Raw genomic sequence first — 21,956 nt, 5'->3', positions numbered from 1 at the left:
AATCACCATTTTAATTTCTGTCCCTGTACATATTCTGTAATGTGCTTTCTGCTGTTATAAAGTGTGATCATCACTATATTTTTGCATGGTAACTATAGCAGTGCATAATTTGTTTTAGTACTCACCACATATGTATGTGGTCTATCAAAGATATAAAAATCTTGACACAGCTTAGTATGTTTAAAGCAAACAACATTTTAACTTAAGCTGATCCTGGCACACTCCACATGACAAAGGCTCCTGGCCCAACAAAAAAGCATATAAATATCTTGGCACAGACAGCTGAGACAGATATTGTCTCCACCTCCATGCACAGGAATCTGACTGCTAATGAAATAAACCTTTTGGGAAGTCAGCTAGGGATGATAATGTTTCTGTAAGCTAGACTATGGTTTTTTGCAACAGCTTCCAGCAAGTAGGAAATAGTTTGTATTGTGAATGTTAAAGCAAATCGTTGTTGCAACAGGAAAGTTGACTGTTCCTAAAGAAGCTGTAGAGGAATTGGGTGAATTTACAGGTGCTTTCAAACAGCAGGAATGGGAACAGAGCTGGTATAACATGCTCATTCTACAGAGAGGTTCTTTTTACCAATTGCAGGTGATACTGAGAGGAGACTAGGCCAGGAAGTGGTTGGGTGTGTTTGAACTATCACAAAGCAGATGGTATTTCTGTTCATTTCTGAAAAGCCTGTTTGAATATTTTTATGATGTCTTGGTTTTTTTATGCTGTTATGAAGTGAAGTGTGCAGATTTCATACCATACAGAGGAACTAGAGCTCTAGTGAGGCTAGGGGAAGGAATAACCTTTAACTGTAACATCTTCTTGCATTTTGGCCTTTTCTCAGCTGTTTCTGATACTCATGAAACTTGACAAGTATATTGCTATGTTGTTTTCCAAAGCTATCTCTCCCTCATTTCTCACTTCAAATGTGTATTTGAGACAAGGCAAATTTGTACTAAAAACTGGGTCTACCTGGGATTGTATGTCAGCACAACCATGTGATGAGGAAGCCAGAGCAATGTGAACCAATCAAACATTCAGTAAAAACTTCATTGGTGGAGAATCATCTGTTACACACATGAGGTTACGTTAAAAAGGGGGTTCCTGATTTACTTATTCAAAGCACCTGTGTCCAAATATTCCTGAATGAACAGAGCCTTAAAACTGCATGAGAAAGAATCCTTGTATTTGGATTTAGCATATGGAGGTTAAACTGGAGAGTGAGGTGGAGATGCTTTTGTACTCTGTCTGAAGAAAGGTATGAGAAGTTTTGTTTCTCAAAGTGCATCCTGCTTTTCCATAAAAATCATTCACTCCATGTAATTGCTTAAAAGTGTGTAAAGCCAACTATTATTTTGTACAGTGTAATTTTAAATGATGGCATACTATTCCTGCTGAAATGTAGTCTTAATTAAACTTCCAGTTTGTCTTGATTATATAAACATAATCAGGTAATTTATGTTCTTTTTCCTGTTATTATTTTCCAAATGGATTACTCCTTTAATTAAGATAAGAAAAAGCTTATGAATGAGGACTTAAAAAATAATACTGCTTTCATAATTTCCATGTACTCATGGCTTGTGTGAAGGTTGGACTTGACATACCATCTTAAAATTTTGTTCTGTTTCTGGTTACCATTGAGTACGACAGCCAAATTAACTTCTGGCAGAATAACTATAATGCCATAAAAGTTTAATTAAAGCAGTGAATGAAAGAGATAAATTTATTATGGGAAATGTTTGTATCTAGCAGCACATATAGATGGTATTGCTCAGCCATTTTTCCTTAAAACTTATGTCAATGTCTTCAGGCCTATGTGTACCATTTTTACCTTTTTTCCTGAAAGAAAAATAGCACAAAAAATCTAAAAATATTTTAATATATTTAAATCCCCTTTCTTTTTAGGCCAGTATTTAATTATATTCTCTTCTTTTTTTTTTTTTTTCTCTGTGAAAATTCAAGTTGCATTCTTCCTGCTTTGGTTTTTTCATGACATGTAAGTCATAGAAGCTAGGTAAATTTGGCACTTTTGTTTGATTTTGATTTAATTTTTCAACAGGGGTCTGGGTAGGGACTGGCAACCATCTTAAGTTCTTTTCCAAATAAACACATAAAAGTAATTTTTTTTCCCCACCAATTTGTCAAACTACATATTGTTCTCAACTCACTCCAAGTTTGACTGCAGTCTTTCCCAATTATCTGTTAAGGAAACAGGTATTTGCATTTAAAAGGGAAGGAAAAAGCACCAGTGCTTTCAAACCTTCTTTGAGTTTCTTCTCTGGTTTGTTTGGGGCTTTTTTTTTTTTTTAGTTTTGGTTTGGTTTTGTTTAAGCAATGTGTAGAAAGCCAAGACATTACAGTCTGCTTGGCTAATCACACTGAATGGATGGGCTTGTGCCTTTATGTTTTGGAAACAAGCCATAGGAATTTAGCTAGCAAACCCACTGTTAGTAATATTTTTCCACTAAAATTCACTATTTAAATGTTATCAGGATTAAAACCACAAGTGTCTTCATATGCTAACCAGTGTTATATAGATGTTTTCCATAGACTGAAAGACATGTTTTGAATTATTAAGCCTTAGGCAGAGATCAAGGGCTTTTACTTTGTACAAAAAACCGCATGATTTAATTTGGGGTATGTATTTGTATTTGTGTTCACATGCTTTGATGATTCTTGTATGTGATCTGAAAGGTCAAAACATTGCTTTGCTTCTCCTGTTTCATGTTAAAGATAGAGGTTGTGTAAACTCTTCATTGGGCATTTACTTTTCTCTCTTCCAAAATATGTATAGTTACAAAAAATATCTGAGATTTCAGCCCTTGGTATTGTCTGGCAGCTGAAGGGTCATAAAACAGATTTCTAAGGAACTGTCATTACTAGCAAGTACTCTCTTGGCATGACATAGTCATCTGTGTTGGTTATTGGTGTTTTCTTACTGCTTTAATTTTTACAGAATATCAATAAAATTGTTTATGAGAAACTTTTAGTAGTCCTTATGTACATCTATGACAGTAGTACAGCTTTAACAGTGGGATGTTCTTATTTTATTACACCAAGCAAAAACATATAATGTTTGCAACAAGGAGATGGAGTTACACTTTGTAAAAAAAACTAGTGCATATTGACAGAGATTCAGCTACAACAGTTCCAGGCAGGTAATAATCAGATTTCTGTAACAGCATTACACTTTCTTTTTCTTTTTTTTTTTTGTTTTTAAAGTCATGAGACAAAGCTTTTGCAGGTGATTTTAGTCACATTTGCTTATTCTGTTAACATTTCTGTGTTTTACAAAGTTTCCTTTAAACAAGATTTAAAAAAGGACAGTTTCTCTTCTTACAACTTACAAATGGAATCCTGTAGATACCATAAGTCACACTTAGCTAGTTATCATATAATGAATAGGAACAAATTGTGCATTTCATGCAAAATGATTGAATGTAATCATATGCAATTAGATATTTACTCTTCTAACCAACACTTCACCAGTTGCTTTTTTTTGTTTTGTTTAGACAACTATTTTTTATCCCAAAATAAATATTCTATAGCTTCAAAACATATTCTCAAGCAAAGATGATACATCTTGCAGTTAAAACTTTTCATTGCTCTTTAAAATTGAAATATAATAAACCAAATTACATTTGAACTCTCCTTCAAAGTATTTACTTCTTTAAAATATATTAATATTTTACAATTTAGCTATTGCCAGTGTTCTTCATTTGCATTACTTATAGCCATAATACTTTTGTTGTAATCTTAAAAAAAGTAGAGATAATATTTATAAAGTATTAGGTCAGATGTATACTTGTATTCTTTTTTTTCATGTCTCTTAATCTAAAAAGCTGTGCCAACAATGACTGCACTTATTTGATAAAGACATAGAGTTTTAGTGTAGTTTTTCTGCATCTCAGGATTGGTGTAAGCAAGATAGTAGGATAGCCTCTTGCTAAGATAAGTGGCACCTCCACTCAATGTTGGTCCCTATCTTTATAGAGACATGGTCTAAATATGTGCAGTCAAACTTGTGCTCACTATCTACAACGTGGGATTTAATAGCAGTATCTCTAAAATGAAATTCCTGCACTATTTGACAAGTTCATTTTTTTATTTTTTATATTTTTGAAAAAATCTTTGATCATATATTCTCTTTTTTGCTTAGAACTGACAGTATGTTTTTATGTTTCTGTGGCTACGAAATGTGTAGTCTAAAAAAGGGGAGAACAGTCTTTTCTTATGTTACAAAACATTTATAATTTTTAGTTTCATTAGAATCTAATGATATGTAGAATGAGAATTATTTGAATGAGAGCTTGAGTCTCTACAAGAGCATCTTGTAACATTTGACTTACCTAAAGGACTCAGGAGAAAGCAAAATGGCACTAGAAACTCTTTGTATGTATTTAGAGGCATTAATGCAAAGAATATGGATTCTTATTGATGTGTCTTCCTCCTACCTGACTACCTGCCTGCATAAATGTGCCATAAGCTACATAATGGCTCCTTTCTCCTACAAATGACAAATAGGACCTTGAGCTTGAAAGGAGGAACCAAAAAGAGCAAGAATGTTGTTGTTCAGTACATACTCTCTCCATGCGTAGACGGCTTAGTGTGGACTTGGTGAGTCTGTGTTAACAGTTGGACTCAATGATCTTAAAGGTCTTTTCCAAACTAAATGATTCTATGATTTTATAATAATTTCCTCTGCTCTTATTCAATTCTTCTACCAACTTTGAAAAACCTTTGATAAAGGGATGAAATTTGAGGAATCATATTAATTTTCTGTTTTCTTCAAAGCCTTTTTTGTGTGTCTTTGGGCAAACCATGTGGCCCTCTGTTTTCTAATTCTTTAAAAATAATAATTTTTAGTAGTTTTCCTAAATTATATTGATGTTGCTGTGGTATACTTTTGAAGTTATGAAGGACATACGATGGAAAAAGACTGTTTTAGAGAAACTAGGGGTTTTTTTTGAAGCATTGACAAATTTCTATTAGTTACCTCTGAATTATTTTCAGGTTAAAATGTAGGTCTTCATTCAGACACAACTTGTGGAAGACAATAGTAAAGTTTTAAATCATAAAATGTGGTATATCACAGTCAGTAAAAGCACCAAAAGCAATGTTTAGAATATTTACATAACAAAACCAAGACCTAACGGATGTTAAGTTTTAGCAATAACTACTCGGATATTTTAATGCTGGTTTTAATACATTATATGGGTCAAACCATCTCTAAAAAGATTATGTGGAAGTATGTTGTTTTGTCTAGAACAATCTTTTGCCAAACATAACTGAATACTTGATTTCTGAGTATAATACTGAATAAGTACGATTTTGAGTGCAATCCAATGCAAACTAGTTAAGAGAAATGTGTAGAATTACTGCACAAAACTTTTGGGTCTGATCATGATCTTTACTGACTTAAAGGGTTGCCTGTATCCAGTGGGAGTATCATCAGAAATACCATGCCACGTACCCCAGAAAATGCCATTGCGAACACCTTTGTACTTCTTGTGGTAGTACTTGCCGTTGAGATTGGCTGACAAGCAGGCGTCAAACCACCAGCCAGAGCTGTAGTAGGCACCACAGTTTCCTGAGGGATACCTGTCATTGTCCTTGTCTGGGGTTGTAAAGAACTTTTGGTCGTGGTTGTAGTGCCTGCTGTAGTGGAGGGCATCTCCGGCAGTGCCGCTGTAGCCGTGCACGCTCAGGCGGTACTTGAGGTACTCGTTGGCCACGTAGAAGTGCTCGTATTTGGCATATTCTCTGATCCCATTGAAATCTTCCAGATCGATTCTCAGTTGCATTTCCTGGCTCCTTGTCAGGAGGTGAATTTTGTCATTGCCTAGCCAGAACTCCCTGCTGAGGTTTCCAAAGCCATGTTTGTAGTCATTCCAGGTTCTGTTGAAGTTAGTGCTGCCATCCTGACGCCGCTGCAGCACTGTCCAGCCGCCTCCCTGTGTTTGCATGTCACAGTAAACTTCAAAGCTCTCGTTTCTGGGATCAGGGCTAATCCTGTAGATTCCATTACTTCTTCTCCCTGCTGTGTAATGGTCAGCACAGTCTCTCTGCATTATTTGTATAACTGGTGAAAGAACAAGTAGTGTTAGAATGAACATAATTTCAATTTAAAAATATAACAGATTTTTACCCAGACCGATATGGCGTGCAGAACTTGCATTGGAGAGGCTTTTACATCACAAATAGTGTTGCAACAATTTCAGTTTTAGGGAAAATCACCTTTTCCATCAGATTTACTTTATAACTGATATCACCTAGGATCTCTGCATCAGATAGCTGACTAGAAAACCCAGCTAAACTACATTTTTTAAGCAAAAAGCCTAATACAAGGGTGTTTTGATTATTTGCTTTCCTTTTGTCCCTTTCTCTACTCTATCCTTTTATTTTCTCATGTAAATTCAACCTGATTTCTTCAGTCTGTATTTCTAATGCTTTGTATTTACACACTTGCTGCCTTTTGTATTTAAATGTATAGCTTCACAACCTGCCTAAAATTTGCAGCTCCATCTGGCAGTATGTCAGAGAAAGAGCTTTGTCCATATGGGAATGATGTTAACCTGGCCATTGTTAAGTAAACATCATTTGATAGAGAACATAACATCACTAGGAATGCTTTGTGTGTTAATGTTGACTGTACTTTAGGAAGCAGGAAAAAAGTAATAAAATTGTTGCATCTGTTGTAATTGTGTGAGTCCTAGGAAGATGAAGGTGATGGTGCTTTCCTGTGTATGTGGCATTGCTGGGTTTACAGAAAGAAGAATGTTAGCATCTACTGTTAACAGTGCCTTTTTCTCACCAATAGGTGATGTGTTTTATTCAGAAGAAAAATACCCCCAGGGTTTTTCCCCAGAGTGAAAATCCATTTTTGATCCACAATGTCATCCATTTATTTCATTCTGTTCAACAGCATGGTATTAGAATTCCATATTCTTAAGAGATATGGAGAGCTCTCAGAAGTTCTCAGTTAAGAGTCAAAACTATAATGTTCATTCCTATTGCAGATTTGAATGTATGGGTGTTTTCATGTTCAGATTCTGTTGTAATTTTTTCCTAGAAAATTTAAACAAACTGCTTCTTGAAAGGGAGGAGTGATCTCAGGCTGCAGCAGGGAACAAGACTCAGGACTTCTTGTTTGCCAGAAAACTGGACATTTATGAAACCACAAAGTATAGGCGTCAAAAGCTTTAAAGCAAATCTAAATCCACAATAAATTCTCATTTATTTCACTGAGCTTTGTGCAAAATCTTTGCTGGACTAAAGTTCAGAGCAGTTATTAACAGAGAATATACATTTCAGATAAAATGCTTCTATAATCCAATTCAACTCCTATTCAAATAAAGGTTTACTATTACTTTCAGTGGATGCAGGAATGGCTCCTGAATAGGAAAAAGTTGTTTTCCTTGCTAGCTTTCATAATGAATATATTGCTGCTACGAATGCTTTTAGCATGTTATTGTAAAATATAAGGAATATCTCCATGATCATGTGTCCTGAACACTATCCAGCAATTCAGTAAATGTGAGGAATATGAAAAACTAATTTAGTCTGTTATTTAGTCTGTTTTGAAGTACTGTACTTGAAAGTGATTTATTACTCATTATTAATATAACAAAAATTACTCATTATTTTTGTGAATGTTTGGTATCTGAATGAACATAATTTATTTGTAGTGATTTTTATCTGATTTGATTACTAATATAGTAAGAGCATTACCTTTATTATTACTTATTTCCTCTTTCAAAGAAGAATACTTTCAAGAATTTCAGCTGTACATACACGGTACACTTGCAGATCCATTTCCAATGTGTGTAGATAGAAGGACAATTATTTTTTAAGCTTGGATGCTAAGCAAGAGACCTAAAGATTAGAATGCAGCCTGCTCTTTCTCTGTTTTGTCTCTCAAGAGCTTTATCTTCTTATGTTTGATATCTAAGTGGTAGAATACACTGACAATCTAGGGAGCATTTCTTATTTTCAAGGATTCCTATATGTAATATAAAAACTTATAACTTTAAGAAAACCCCTCAATCTTGACTTAAATAACAACAAATATTAGGAAGAGAGCATTGGTTCTATGCCTTTATTATGAGAATTAAATGGTAAAAGAAAAAAGTGGATTTTTTCAGTGATAACAGCTGTTTTCTCTTTTATGCTGGTTATATATTAAATTTAAGCAAAGGGTTTAGTGTTAAAATGATGATACATATGTTACCCAGTCGAGAAGTGCTGTTAGTAAGCTTTTTTTTAGCTGAGCCTTTCAGATGTTTGCTGTGATAAGAAAATTATTATCCATTAAAAATGAAGCATTTTGCTAGATTCACTTGATGATTGATGATGCCTGGCACCCCTTTTCAGAGTATCTGCAGTTTTGCAGTGAGAAAAAATAAAAGGCAGTTTTCTAAGAAGCACCTAGAGAAAATTTAACCCTTTTCATCCAAGGAGAAAATGTTTGTAGGTCACTGATGTTTTATATCTCTAATGAAGGGTATTATGGTGTAAAATAAAGTTAATTTTTCATGTTTATTTATTAAATTGCAAAAAATTGTCCTTTAAAATTTAATGTTACTAATCCCTAAATGAAGTCCAATCCTGGGAGGGACTGAACACCTGCAGCTCTCAGTAACCCTCTAGTGGCCGCTGAAATGTTTTACAGGAGTATAAATAAACACTTAAATAGCCGATACTTGTCAACTTAATAACACAGCTATTTGGGTAAAATATATTTTAAATTGTTTCCCTAACACTAGGGAAATGCACTGAAAGCTTATACAGCAGTAAGAATTAACAAATTACATACCAGGTTTTGCTTGCATTGCTGGGCACTTAGAAGAACATTTGTTATCCAGGTTGTTCACAGCAAATGTCAAATTTGCAACTTTGCTGTCAACATAATGTTCCACATTGTTCATGTTTATGAGGCTCAGCTTCTCTAAACGACCCTGCAGTGTCTGAATCTGGCTTTTTGCATTTTTTAAGCTGGTTGCCATTCTGTTAACTTTGCTTTGCAGCTCCTGTACTCTGTTATCTTGGCTTTCGCTGTTTTCTGCAGTGTTGGGTAGCAGGAATTCATTACTTCTGTCTCTTTCCTGGTTGTCATCTGCTTGCAGCTTGCAATCTTGGCAGCATTTTTTCAGCTTGTTTACTGATTCTTTAAGGGTCTGTACTTCTTTGAGAGTCTTCTCAAGCAGTTTGAATTCTTTGGGTATCTGGATGGTCATCGGAGGCAAAGTTATCTGATAAGGACAATCCTCTCCTTCATCACATTTCCGATTAGTTTTGAGCTTTATGGGACAAGTCTCAGTAAGTTTTGCTTCTTTAGCATTCTCTTCTTCTTCTAAAATAACTGCAAAAACATTTGTCAAAGCAAGGAGAGTTGACTTCAGCACGACTATGTAAATGAGGAGCTTCATCTTCACCGAGAAACTAGCAGTATGAGGAAGTAGCAGAAGTGGAACAACTTTATAAGGGCAGCTCGAAGCCTGTGAGTTATCAGACAGCCTACACTGTTCTCAGAAATGGGTGGGAGTGCTTGCATCACGAGTGATTAATAGCAGAGCAAAGTTAGGTAGTGCTTGCAAGAGTAGCACATTTCAGTGAATATTTCTGACTCAGAGCTAGTGTATGTAAGCCAGATGATGAAATGCATGTGTGCTGGTAAATTATGCAGTTTAATTTAATTCCTTGTTGTACATGGATTTTCTTTTTTTGGAAAAAAAGCAGGTAGGGAAAGTGAAAACCAGCCTTTTTCCCAGTTTGAAGTTTATCACAGCAATAGCTTTACTGACAGTTAGTCCCCTTTTCCTTATTTTTTAAACTTAATAGATATATTCATATAAATTATTTAAAACCCCAAACATGTTGAAACACAGGTGTAGTTTTGGTTCCAAACGTTTTTCAGAATAGAGTCACAATTTCAGGAGGATGAACACCACTTTCTTCTTACTATTTCACCTAGCCCACCTTAAAATAGTTATCTGGAATATTCATAATCTCTATGGCACATCACAGTTAAAATTCACTATTATCTAATTTGGGGTACTTCTTATTGAGCCTTTTTAAATGAAGGGAAGTGAACTTAAGATAGGATCTGATGCATCAAAGGGGAAACTACTTGTTACACTAATTGTACAGGAAACCCAAAGAAAATCCTGATGTTCTGTTTAATGTCCCAAATTTTAAATCTACAGTGAGGCAGAGACCTAGGGAGGAACTCTCTTCTATTTGAGGTATTGCTCTTCTTTTTATTGTGCCTCATATCAACTTTCAGAGTTAATCATGTACTTTACGTGACTGATTGCTCCAAATGAAGTATTTCTCCAGGTGACAATTGCTGTTTGCATTCTACAGCCACCTTTGCCATTCTCATGTGATACCTGTACAGTTTTAATGATCTGTGTAATTTTCCTTGTACCTCAAAACAAGGCTACATGGATATGCCTTTATGCATTCACAGCTCAGTCAAGAGTCAAATAACTTGCATAAGTATAGGGTGTTTACACCAGTTCTTGTTTAATTAGTGCAACCTGAACCCTTTCTTTCCCTAAACACTATTTGAAATTACTCATAACACAGATTAAACATTAAGCAGACATTAGTCACACTTATAATCCACAAGTTCATGATCTCTGTAACGTTACTAGCTATTATTCACACCACATGCTTATATTGATAGTACAGGAGGGAGGCTTGGTAAAAAACCCTACGTGTTTAACCCCTGCAACAATTCCTTCAGATTCCTGCATAGCACAAAAGTTGAGGCACTTTCCTATGAGATGGGTTTTGAATGTATCTTTCTTGTATTCTAAATGAGCATCCCAGAACCTGCCATGATGCTTTTAGTTATGTGACAAAACTGTATCTACCCCTGTCAGATCTTAATAGTTCCCCAGCAATGAGGTAAAAGCCACTCGCTGCCATTCAGGTGTAAGATACTGACATCACTTTGGTTTTATCAAAACTGAAATGTTTGTATAAGATAAAATGTATGATTTTAATTTGCAATTAAAATTTTTAAATTTTTGATTTGATGCTAATTTTTCATTGTATCAGTCGAAAATCAGGTGTTTCTGAAGCCTTGTTCTTGTGTATGGTTGCTACTGTCAAATGGAGAAAAGCTGTACCAGCCTCTTTGGAGGGGCTTTAGAAATAGAATAGAATTCTTAAATCCTTGTTATTTGGGAAGCCACATTCCCCCCCACACTCTTGTTTGTTCAGTTTACAGTTAAGTCTGCTATCTGCCTTGTGACTTTGTACTGGAAAAACTGTTCTGTATCTGTAAAATGAATAATAATTATCCTTGATAGACCACATTCTATTATTTGCCTTGAAATATTTAAATGTATAACAAATATTGTTGTAATTTGTGATTGCTGTACTACATTGAAAGCCTAAACTATCTTTAGAACTTTGTAACATCTAGAAGGGCAGAATTTTTTGCCCATACTGAATGTAAAATGAAAGTTCAGACAGTAAGGTGAAGAATCTGAGCTTTTCAGATATCTCTGTCCTGAGACATCTATTCCTTAGTCCCATATACATCTTCCTTTTGGGATATTTACTTCCTCCTTTGGATGATACTTCAGTAATCTTGAGTTGCTCTATTATCCTCCTGATTTCATTCTTGGTGTGATGTTCTCCTCCTAAGCTGTCACCAGTCTGCCTGGAGTCCAGAAGATCCATTTCTCCTCCAGTCTCTCTGCTTCTCCTACCTGGAGCACCCTTGTAATTGAGTAGTGACTTCCTGTTCTGTCAGGGAGTGTCCATTCCCACCAATCTGTCACATCTCTTTTCTTTCTTCAGGAACCCAAAATAGTATGACATAGCCTTTTTCATGTTTCATGTCTCCTATCCTTCTTGGAATAAATGAAGCAAAGTTTCAAATCTGAGTTTTTCAGCAAAGAGGAAGAAGGACACTGAGTAGTCTTAAACTGATGCAGTGTAACTAATGGCAGAAATATTGGACCAGATTTAAACTAAGACTTGCTGTTTGTTTATTAAAAAGTTTCTTCCCAGATGGGGTCTCTCTAGATCTAGAGTGTTCTGCATAATACAAAAAACTTTAAATAAGTTAAGCAATCGCAAACCCCAAAAGTCAATCTATTTCAACTGTGAAAAGATCTAACTGAATAACAGCTGATGACTGTAACTGAGTCTTTTCTGCTAAGGTTTTTGCTTTTTACTTAAAGCTAATTTTCTTTTCACTTTTAATCTCTTTTAGTCTACGTTTTAGGAATCTATTTTTTTCCTGTGGACTGAAGAGATATCTTTATCGTACAGACATCTTCCTCAAGACAGAGAAAATAACTGACAGTTCAAGATACTCTGAAATTCTACTGAAGTTTTTAATGCTGTTCACAGAACTTCCCAGTGATTGCAAGGTTAAAGAAGTGGTATATTTCATTTTATTAGACTTGTCTGAGATTGTTTATCCAAAGTTTATCAAAACCAGCATGAACCATTTCCCATGAATTTTTAGAATAAGGTTTTTTTCTTTTTCTGGCAGATAAGGGAATGTAGGTCAAGCAGAAAACAACAAAGCTATGACTGTAGGCAGATGTTAATTTAACTAGTGACTATGGCAATTTAAAACACAACAGCTTGGCATCTGTTTGATTTCTTGCTTTGTTCTGGGAGTCAACATCTCCTGCAGGAGAATTGCTGCAAAATATCCAGGTTTTTTTTAAGCAGCTTAAATGATTAGTATGTACAAACCTGAAGTACATTGGGACTCATTCATACAAACCATTTTGGTGGCAGAGATGGAATGTGTTGAGATTCAACTGCTGCAGTAATATTTCTGATGTTTTTGTAGACTTCAGCGATTCTATGATATATTTTGACTGAGAAACAGAATGACAAGTAATTAGATTAATTTTCAGGTTTTTCCACAATGTGGAATGCATACCAAAATTCCATACTAGAAACAAATTCTGATTTAGGATTCTTTCTGATTGGCTAAGTTGTTTTTTTTAACTCAGTAGTTATTCTTCATGCAAGCAGTCCTTATGCTGTCCACTGGATTGTGGGACTACCTATTCAACTTCCTCATGTGTCTGTAAGAACACACCAGAACACAAAAGAAAAGGCAGTCCTATTCCATTTGATATATTAAATATTCTTGTTCAGATACAGATTACATAGAAGTAGTGGCTGCATGGCTTTCCTACCTGCTTAAATTGTTCATTGCTTTATTTATAAATTCTGGCAGCAGGCAGAAAGGCACACTGACAGACATGTAAGCAGTGGATATGATATTTATATCAGAACTGTAAATATAATGCACATCATAAAATTCATATGGTCAAAGAAAATCACTCCTTCTGTTAAGGTGAGGACCATATTTGTAAAGAAGGAGGTCTACAAAACTGTGTTCTTATTAATTCTATTTCTCCCATGACATCTGATTTGCCAGCTCAAAATCTCTAGTTTTACTGCTGACTATTTCCTTTATCTGTAGCCATGGAAGATGCTGTAGTTAGTTCAATATACAATGAGAATAAACTCAAATGCACTTTCAGAGTGATATTGTACCAAATACAAAAGCCTCTCCCTCCTTTGTGTTTTCAGAAAAATTCCTTTCTGATTCCGGCAAACCTGCTCCAAGAAAAGCAGCAAGTGTAAGACTGTGCTGGTTACTTGCTATCCTGATTTGTAGCCAAAGGAAATTTGATGACAGCAGGAAAGCTGTGTCCTTTCCTGAAGTGCCTGTCTTACCAGTCTCCTATGCCCTCTTTTCTGAGCCCTGCAAGCCTCACTTGGCCAGCAGCATAGTCTCAGCCACTGTACCATCTTGATTGTGGCTGATGTTTATATCTTCCATTAGGGATTGTTTTTTCCCATGAACTGGGCAACAAAACTACGGTTATGAACTATGCCTTGGGAAAGAATTTGGGATATTATTTTTCCTAGTCATTATTTGTTAGTTTTAGGAGGCTCTTCAGCAGTTTATTTTTCATTAAAAGATGCCTGGTTCATCCATCTGTAATTAAAAAAGTAAAATTGTAGAAGTTCAGTGTAAGGCAGTACAGTGTATCTACTGTACATAAGTGTATTTATGATTTGTGTGTATGCCATTACTCCCACCTGACTACATTTTTGCAACCAATAACCTCATGGCTTCAAGTGTTGTTGTTTGTCACCTAAATTAAATGTTTAGGAAATTCAGTGACAAATATTTTTCTACTTGAAAAGCTAATAAATAGGCTTTTTCTATGGACTTCCCATAATTATTCTGAAGTATGTAATTATTCTGAATGTATGAAGTTCCAGGTGAGAGGGATGACATCTTATTTTTAAACTCCACTTACAGTATCTATTTAAAACCATCAGTGCATTTTCCTTTACTTTCTATTGTCTATATCTGCAGTATAGCTATTTCTGTGTGTGCTTTCAATATTTCCCAATCTCCAAAATGGAATGCAGAATTGCATACCAATAACTACAATTTATTGCAAACTATTTAAAGTCTTAAATTAGTGACTGTTATCTTCTTGTTTTAAAATACTTTGAAATATGTGCTGAAGCCTGAAATGTTGTTGAGTAGAGAAATTATAATTTTGTAAGTGTTAATCTTCCATATATGTATGAATATTTGAGATTAATTGAAAAATGCACAATGACTGAATAAAAAGTGTACAGGTTATATTTCCTTGTGTTGTGTTTGGCATTTTTAAAGATTGCCAGAGAGGTTCCAAACACAACCTTTTAATTGTTTTTCCTTCATTTTTGGATGCTTCATCTTGAAGTAGCCAGGACATGATCTTTAGAATTAGTGAGAAGTTTTGAACTTGCTCTGAGCAGGGGGCTAAACTTAAGGAGGAATCTTCAGTTCCCTTAGTGCGTTGTCATGGGTCCGAGATTTTGCCTAGATAATTTGGGTGTACCAGGCACAGGCAAGCCCAACACCTACAGATATCCCTAGCCCTGTGATTCTGTGGAGACTGGTATCCAGCAATATGGACAGAAATGCAGGAGTCATAGCATGGGTTCAGTGTGCTTGTACCTGTTGCCCTGCTACAATGTTGAAACAATCCCTGTGAAGGTGGTGTTGCCTCCTCCCCCAAATAGGGCACACCTGAGCCGTGTGCTGTGTCCAAACTGTGTGGCTTCATGAGGATTTTGACAGAGCAGGCAGAGCTCTCTGTTTAAAGAGGAGAACTTACCCTTTCTCTTTGCTTAATGTTTAACCTTTAAATAGTGTATGAAAGAGGTAAGAAAAGATCTTCAAATAAACAGCACAGAAGGAAAATTCCAAACCTGACAGAACAGACTGGACAGAAGAGCCATATGCCAAGGGGCTAATACTACACTGAAATCATGAGTGTACACAAACTATAAAATATATTAATCCCTTCATATTTTTCTCTAGTCTTCTATTAGGAGGCAAAAGAGTTGCTTGATGAAATATTTCAGATTTTTGAAATAGCAAGTGAAATTTGCTATTTCAAAATTTTAACTGTTGGAAATTCTGTGTTAAAATTACACTAAGTGTAGTCACAATGTCTTGTTACAGTTACAAAACCTACAATTTAGCATGAAGGAAGGAAAAGTGTTATTATTCCATTTGAACTTAGGATACATTTTAGTTGTTTGGCAGTAACTGCAAGCTTAATTTGAAACACGTGTTAGCTACATCATTTCTCCAAAATGCAGAGATCCTAGGCTCTGCTGAAATTGAGTATTTCCTAAGAAGCCTCAAGTGCTTCACTTTAATAATGATTGTGGGTAATTGATGTTAAGTGGTAATTTCTTCGTGGTGACTGTTTATCTTCTGTGCTTTTTTTGTGTGCTTTATTTATCAAAAAACTGTGAAGAGTTAGACCAATATTCAGATTCCAGCATCTATTTATGTTTAATATTTGGCTGAATTTTGTTCATTTCTGGAGAGTCCCAAAAGAACTTTAAGAGCCTTGAAATTTGAAATGGAAAATGTGCCTAGAGTTCTTATTTGAGTTAGAGAAAACTTGTTTTGGAATTTCAGATGAGTTCCTTGCTGCATTGTTTTGAGCTGACTGTCAGAAAGAATTGAATATAATCTGATAAAATGGAGAATGCCCACTGCACTTAATGCAGAGTGAGGAGGTGTTGATCAAGTTAGGGCCAGATTTCACTAGGTTTGCTCTCATGGATGAGTACCTCATTTATCAGGTGGGTCCTCTCCCTTCTGTGGTTTTAATTCCCATTCCTATTCTGACATATTCTCTTTCTTACAAATATTTCTATCCACCTTCCAAGCTTGGAGAAACTACTGTGGTCTTAGATCCAGGGGCTCGTGTGCCTGAAGTCAAGCTGGAAGGATATAAAAGAGGTACCTCAGATAGTGCATAACCTCACATAGTGCTCACTTTTTCTTGGAATTTTCATCAAGAGATTTTGAAGACAGGTCTGGTGGGGAACTGTTTGTAGCAAGTGAGTATGAACTTGTAGAGAGAAAAGTTTTTCATTTGTACATAACAGCTATTTGAGCATAAGTATGTTCTGTTTTTCTTATGGGCTCCTATATTTAAATGAATCCTGCTCAGAGACAGAATATCTACCTTTTTCTGCTAGAAAAATATTAGGGAGATGTCCTTGCTTTTCACCTTTTCTGCAAAATTTTCCTCCACATTTTTTTGTAATAGGATAGAATTGTCCAGCACTTTGGGACTTTTCACTGATTGAAGGGAAAAAAAAATTGCTTTGGAACTTGGATTTGGGTTTGGTTTTGATTTGTTAGATTTTGTTTTGTTTTGTTTTTCTGGTAGAAAAGCCAGACTTCAAATCACATAGCAATATAAAAAAATTGTAACAGTTAGAAAATCACAAGAGCAGTTTAAGGGTAACTTAATATGGTAAAATAAACATAACAGGAATTTTGCATTAAAAGAAAAAGATTCAAGTAAATCCAGTAATAAGACACATAATTCCATGTAATTGCATTTATGGGAGCATGGGGAAATGGAAAGCAGAAAGTTGCCAGGCAACCATTTGTTAAAAGACAAATCTTCATCCAGCTTTCCAGTAATTCTTCATTTAGATAAGGAAAATTTATTCTGGTTTATCCAGATGATTTATCAGTGTTGAGTGTGTTTGAAAACGTATGGTGTCTCAGTACGTTATAAAATGAGAAAGAAAATCTGAGAAAAGCAATATACAGTTAAGTACAGCTGACATGGAATGGGAGTGGAAGACTCAACAAGTCAAGAATATTTATCCAACTATATTCCAGACTCCAGATCTGAGATCACCAGTATAATAAAATTACCTCAGTTCTTAACAGGGCATTATGGTTAACACAGGACTGAAAAAAAAAGTGATCCTCAATTGCCATTTAGAAGCCCTTTTTTTTTCTCACTTCTCCATCTTCTCACTCACTCTTTTACCTTTCAGTGTAGCAATGTAAATAGTTACACTGAGGAGACCTGCATTTCACCTACCCCCACAATGTGAGAGCCTCCAAGCAATAAAATGAACTGTGAGTGCATAAATACTCTTGGTTATTTTTGCATTAATGTGAGACATGCCACCTTGAAAGAATTATATATCTTTACATCAGGGGCATCATCTCTTGTCTGGTTTTATCATCACAATGAATTCAATTTTTCTAGAGTAGGATCAAGTTTGCTCCCTTCTTTCATAAACTATTTCTTCCCCTCAAACAGTTGCCTCTTTCCCTTCTGCCCTCCCAAGAATCTTGGAGAAAATGGTATACCAACTTTAATAACAAATCCTGGGACCAGGGTAGCCCAGTCCTGTCTCTTTGATGGCTCTCCCAAAAACACTGTGGTAATGGGAACTATCTGGTAATGAAACTTTCCAGGAAAGTGAGACCACTGCCTTTGACATGCTGGTATGCCATCCATGCAGCCTGTCCTGTGTAGTCCTCCATGCTACACACTGCATAGGACCAACCTTCTTGAAATAGAGCTCTTAGCTCTGAACTGAACTGAGAAATGAGGTGTGAAATCTGTAAGAAGTCTATGGACATAAAGAAGAAGACACAGCCTCCAGGACAAGCAGGTTTATTTCTGTGGAAGCATTGTCAAACATGGTGTAGATCTGCAGTGAGAACCTAAGCAGTAAAACAACTTGTAATTCACAGGTGCAGATCAGAGGAGTGTGGAGAAAGCACATTGGTAACATCCCACACAAACAGGGCAACTATATCTATGTGTGAGGCTAAGAAATGAATGGGTTGAGAAACGGAAATATTTTCTTTCTCACAGAAGACCTAGATAGTATTTTGAACTTAAGTGAACAGTATCTTTGATCCTACAGAATGCCAAAATAAATATTTGAGAGCTGCTTATCTTTAATTTCATGCAAACAAATGAAAGGCAGACCTTCTATTCTTGGGGTCTCAGGGAGCAAAGATTGTCTTTGCTACAATGAAATATTTTGAAACAAATCTTCAAAAAAACTTGAACAATTATCAAGAACATATATACTTCCTTTGACATATTGACATATATTCTGCTTCTTGGCCAGAGGATTAGTTCTAAATGGTTTCCTCTGAATATTCTGAAGTTGAATTATAACTGGTAGTATTTTCTTGGTGCTGCAGTAATTTCACTTCTTATTTCAGGAGATCTGCATAATCACATTTCTTGGCAGGGTCCCATAGAAGCTGCAGGTTTGACTTGCTGCCCCACCAGGGTAGCCATGGACTTTTATAGAGGTGGATCAGCTTACATTTTTTAATTGGATTTAAACTGGTTCTCCTTACTTGTGACCAAAGGAGGGGGAGAAAGGTTTTCTAAAGCAATATCACCCAGGAATAGTGTGGCCAGCAGGACCAGGGCAATGATTGTCCTGCTGCACTCAGCGCTGGTGAGGCCACAGCTCAAATCCCATGCTCAGTTTTGAGCCCCTCACTACAAGAAGGGCATTGAGGTGCTGGAGGGAGTCCAGAGAAGGGCAGCAGAGCTGGGGAAGGGTCTGAGCACAAGTCTGATGAGGAGTGGCTGAGGGAGCTGGGGGTGTTCAGCCTGGAGAAAAGGGGCCTCAGAGCCCCTTACTGTTCTCTACATTACCTGAAAGGAGGTGTAGCCATGAGATCAGTGTCTTCTCCTAGGTAACAAATGATAGAGCAGAAGGAAATGGCCTCAAGTTGCACCAGGGGGGTTTAAATTGGATATTAGGAAACATTTTTTCACTGAAAGTGTGGTCAAGTGTTGGTACAGACTGCTCAAAGAAGAGTTTGATTCACTATCTCTGGAGGTATTTAAGACCTGTTTGATCTTGGTGTTTGCTAAAGATCTGCACAGGCATGTAAGCCAATGTGTTCTATTGCCTGGGGATAATCCAGCTTTAGCCTAGCTCCTATATTTTTTTACAACCCTATTGCCAGCAGAGACACTTTAAACCTCAGTTTTGCCTGTGTGGGCCAGTGGGTTTATACCAAAACTGAACCAGTTAAGCAATGAAAAGTTACTTAGAGCCTGAGTTCAAAGTCAAGACAGAATTACCATGAAATATTAATACAGACAGAAAGTCAGAGAAGAAATGGTACAGTCCAGGTAGCCCTGCAGTTGTGATAGAAACATTCTTTATGTTCTTATGTTTATGTCTTGAATTTTTATGAAAATAATCATTTTTTGTCTGTTTATTTGATTTGGTGGTGTATTAATTTTTGTTATGTTACCAAAGTCTGTATAAACTGAAAGGCTGCCAATTACAGTTATAAAAAGTTGCAGCAAAATGAAAGTATTAGTGCTTAGGAAATTTCATAACTGTCTGTTTGCCTTCCATAGCTATTTTCTGCTGGAAAAATCACAGACATCAGAGTAGCTGAGCTGAAGGAACAGTACACCCTGCTGCATGAGGCTGTGATAAGGTATAATATTCCTTTTTAGACTTTCAGTAGCCAAAGAATTTGTTTTTAAAGTACTTTCTGCTCGTGCTGAAGCCTAATAATCATTTAGGGCTTTCTTAGAGTTATAGTTCATAAACAGAACACAAAGTTGAAAACCCCTATTATTTAATAGGAACTTTCAAGTTAATTTGGGATACTTAAATACTTGTTTGAAACACATCTTTGTTTCTAATACAAACATAATAATATTGGGAATGGATGTACAGACTGTAACAGACAGCATACCTGTAATTATCAGTAAAATCAGCATCATGATATTCCTGTTACATTCTTGTAATGCATACCATAATATCCACTGTATTGACAATATTTTATCCCACTTTCACTGACAGTCCAAATTAAAAACTTTATGGCAATTCTGTCATTAAAGCTAAAGCCTAATTTAAGTATCCTACAACTAATTCAGGTTATAGCCCCTTATTTGGATGATGCTGGGATTTGCTGTGCCTCCTGGCAGTCTCAATAGCAACAAGAGCAAAGTAAAGTAAAGTAATTTGAAAAAGGGTTCTCAAAATACTTAAGTAAAAGTTTTTCTTGAGGATAGCTGAGTCTTCTGGTTTTGTCTTAATAAAATGGAGAGTTTGCATATGGTTCTGACTCTGTGAAGCATCACGTGAATTTATTTCAGATTACTGAAATAGATAGCAAATCTTTCTGAGAAGCAGAGTTAAAAACAGCACTTCAGTGTTGTTCAGGTTCCTAGAAAATACAAGAAGACTTTCCTAACTGCTCAGATCTGAACATATTTTGTGGTGTTTGGATTAATCGATAGAGTTTCTACCACACTGGTGTTCACTGAGCTCAAGCAGAAACCAGTAGCTGCTAATTAGTTGATTTTCAGCCAGGGTTAGTTTAAAACCAGTCTTTCATTGGAAAAATGCAAACATATTCCTATGTGCTTTTATGTATTTATACAGTATTCTTTTTTATGGGACATTATGTGAAGGCAATCCCTTTGTGAGTATAAAAAGTGGAATAGGGCCTGAGTGTAAACAGCACTCAACTGTCCTTTCTGTCACACTTAAAACTACCCTTAACAGAAGGTACCAAAAGCATGAAAATGTTAGATGGCAGATTACATCTCTCATTCTTTCCATCATTCTTACAGGAGTATGAAATGGCCATGCTTCTGTAAGAAAGTGGATCAGAGATCATGATGCCCCATTCTGTATTGGATGTAGTTGTGTGTCACAGCAGAGCACCAATGTGTGAGCAAGCACTAATTCTCACAGATAGATTTCTCCTAGTGCTAAAAGAAAGCAAGGGAAATCGATTACCAAAAATAGATTATGATCTCCAGTATATTTTAAGGATATCAAAAGTGGGATTCAGGCATCAAAACTAGGATTCAGTTGTCCATATGTTAACATCAGTAGACATGCTTATCTGAACAAGGTTCCAAGGGTCCCTTAACACTATAGAAAGAAATAGGGACCACACACTTCCTCCTTATTCAGACACCTGCAAGGGTCTGGTTTTCTCCATCAGCTGTAAGGAGTGTCCTGGTGGTAAGTGCAGTATGTGTGTATATTCTCTTCCTGCAAAGAACCCTTCACAGGATCAATACTGCTTTTAAATTGTTAGTTCTTCATCCTAACATGTGCTGTACAGTTCTGTGGATCAATAACTTATTTTTTCACATATTACAGTTAAATTCAATCCCTTTCCTAATTAATGCCCACCTGTCCTAGTGTTGTTGCAATGCCATGTTAAGACAAATGACACAGGATGAGGTTTTCAAGCTCTATGTGTTTTTTTCTTTCCTTTATTAGCATATAAAAATCTCAAGGAGAAAGCCTTATATATCTTGAGCAGCACAGTTCCCTTTGACAGCTGTGCCAAACTATTGCAACTGATCTCTCTGACACACAATACAAATTTGTCTAATATCATGAATGCAATTATTCTGTGTGCAGGTAATTTCCAAGGCTGTTGCCAATGCACAAAGAGCTATAAGTGATAAGTGCAGTCCTCTGTTTAGTGGCAAATTTTTTTCTTGCTTTCAGTTTGGCACAATTTGGCATTTCTAAAAGCTGAAAGATGTCACCTGGCAGATAACATCTATGATACTTTTCTTCAAAGTCTT

The 21,956-nt window shown here is 35.9% G+C and overlaps 2 protein-coding genes across 2 annotated transcripts in view; one reads left to right on the top strand and one right to left on the bottom strand.

The window, feature by feature from the left end:
- The window catches only part of CCDC146 (coiled-coil domain containing 146), a 59,455-nt gene that overhangs the window by 3,285 nt on the left and 34,214 nt on the right, over positions 1–21,956 (top strand). The window contains exon 2 of the mRNA XM_054514874.1: positions 19,749–19,831. Within this exon, the coding sequence (XP_054370849.1) occupies positions 19,749–19,831 (83 nt within the window). The remainder of the gene's footprint in view (positions 1–19,748; positions 19,832–21,956) is intronic.
- FGL2 (fibrinogen like 2) lies at positions 2,970–9,553 on the bottom strand. Its single transcript, XM_036400926.2, is given in 3 exon segments — positions 2,970–6,082; positions 8,816–9,460; positions 9,463–9,553. Coding segments are annotated over 3 exon segments (1,443 nt in total). The 3' UTR covers positions 2,970–5,375.

This window comes from Molothrus ater, chromosome 5 (assembly GCF_012460135.2).
Source record: "Molothrus ater isolate BHLD 08-10-18 breed brown headed cowbird chromosome 5, BPBGC_Mater_1.1, whole genome shotgun sequence".
Taxonomy (NCBI): domain Eukaryota; kingdom Metazoa; phylum Chordata; class Aves; order Passeriformes; family Icteridae; genus Molothrus; species Molothrus ater.
This window is presented reverse-complemented; position numbering and strand designations above follow the sequence as displayed.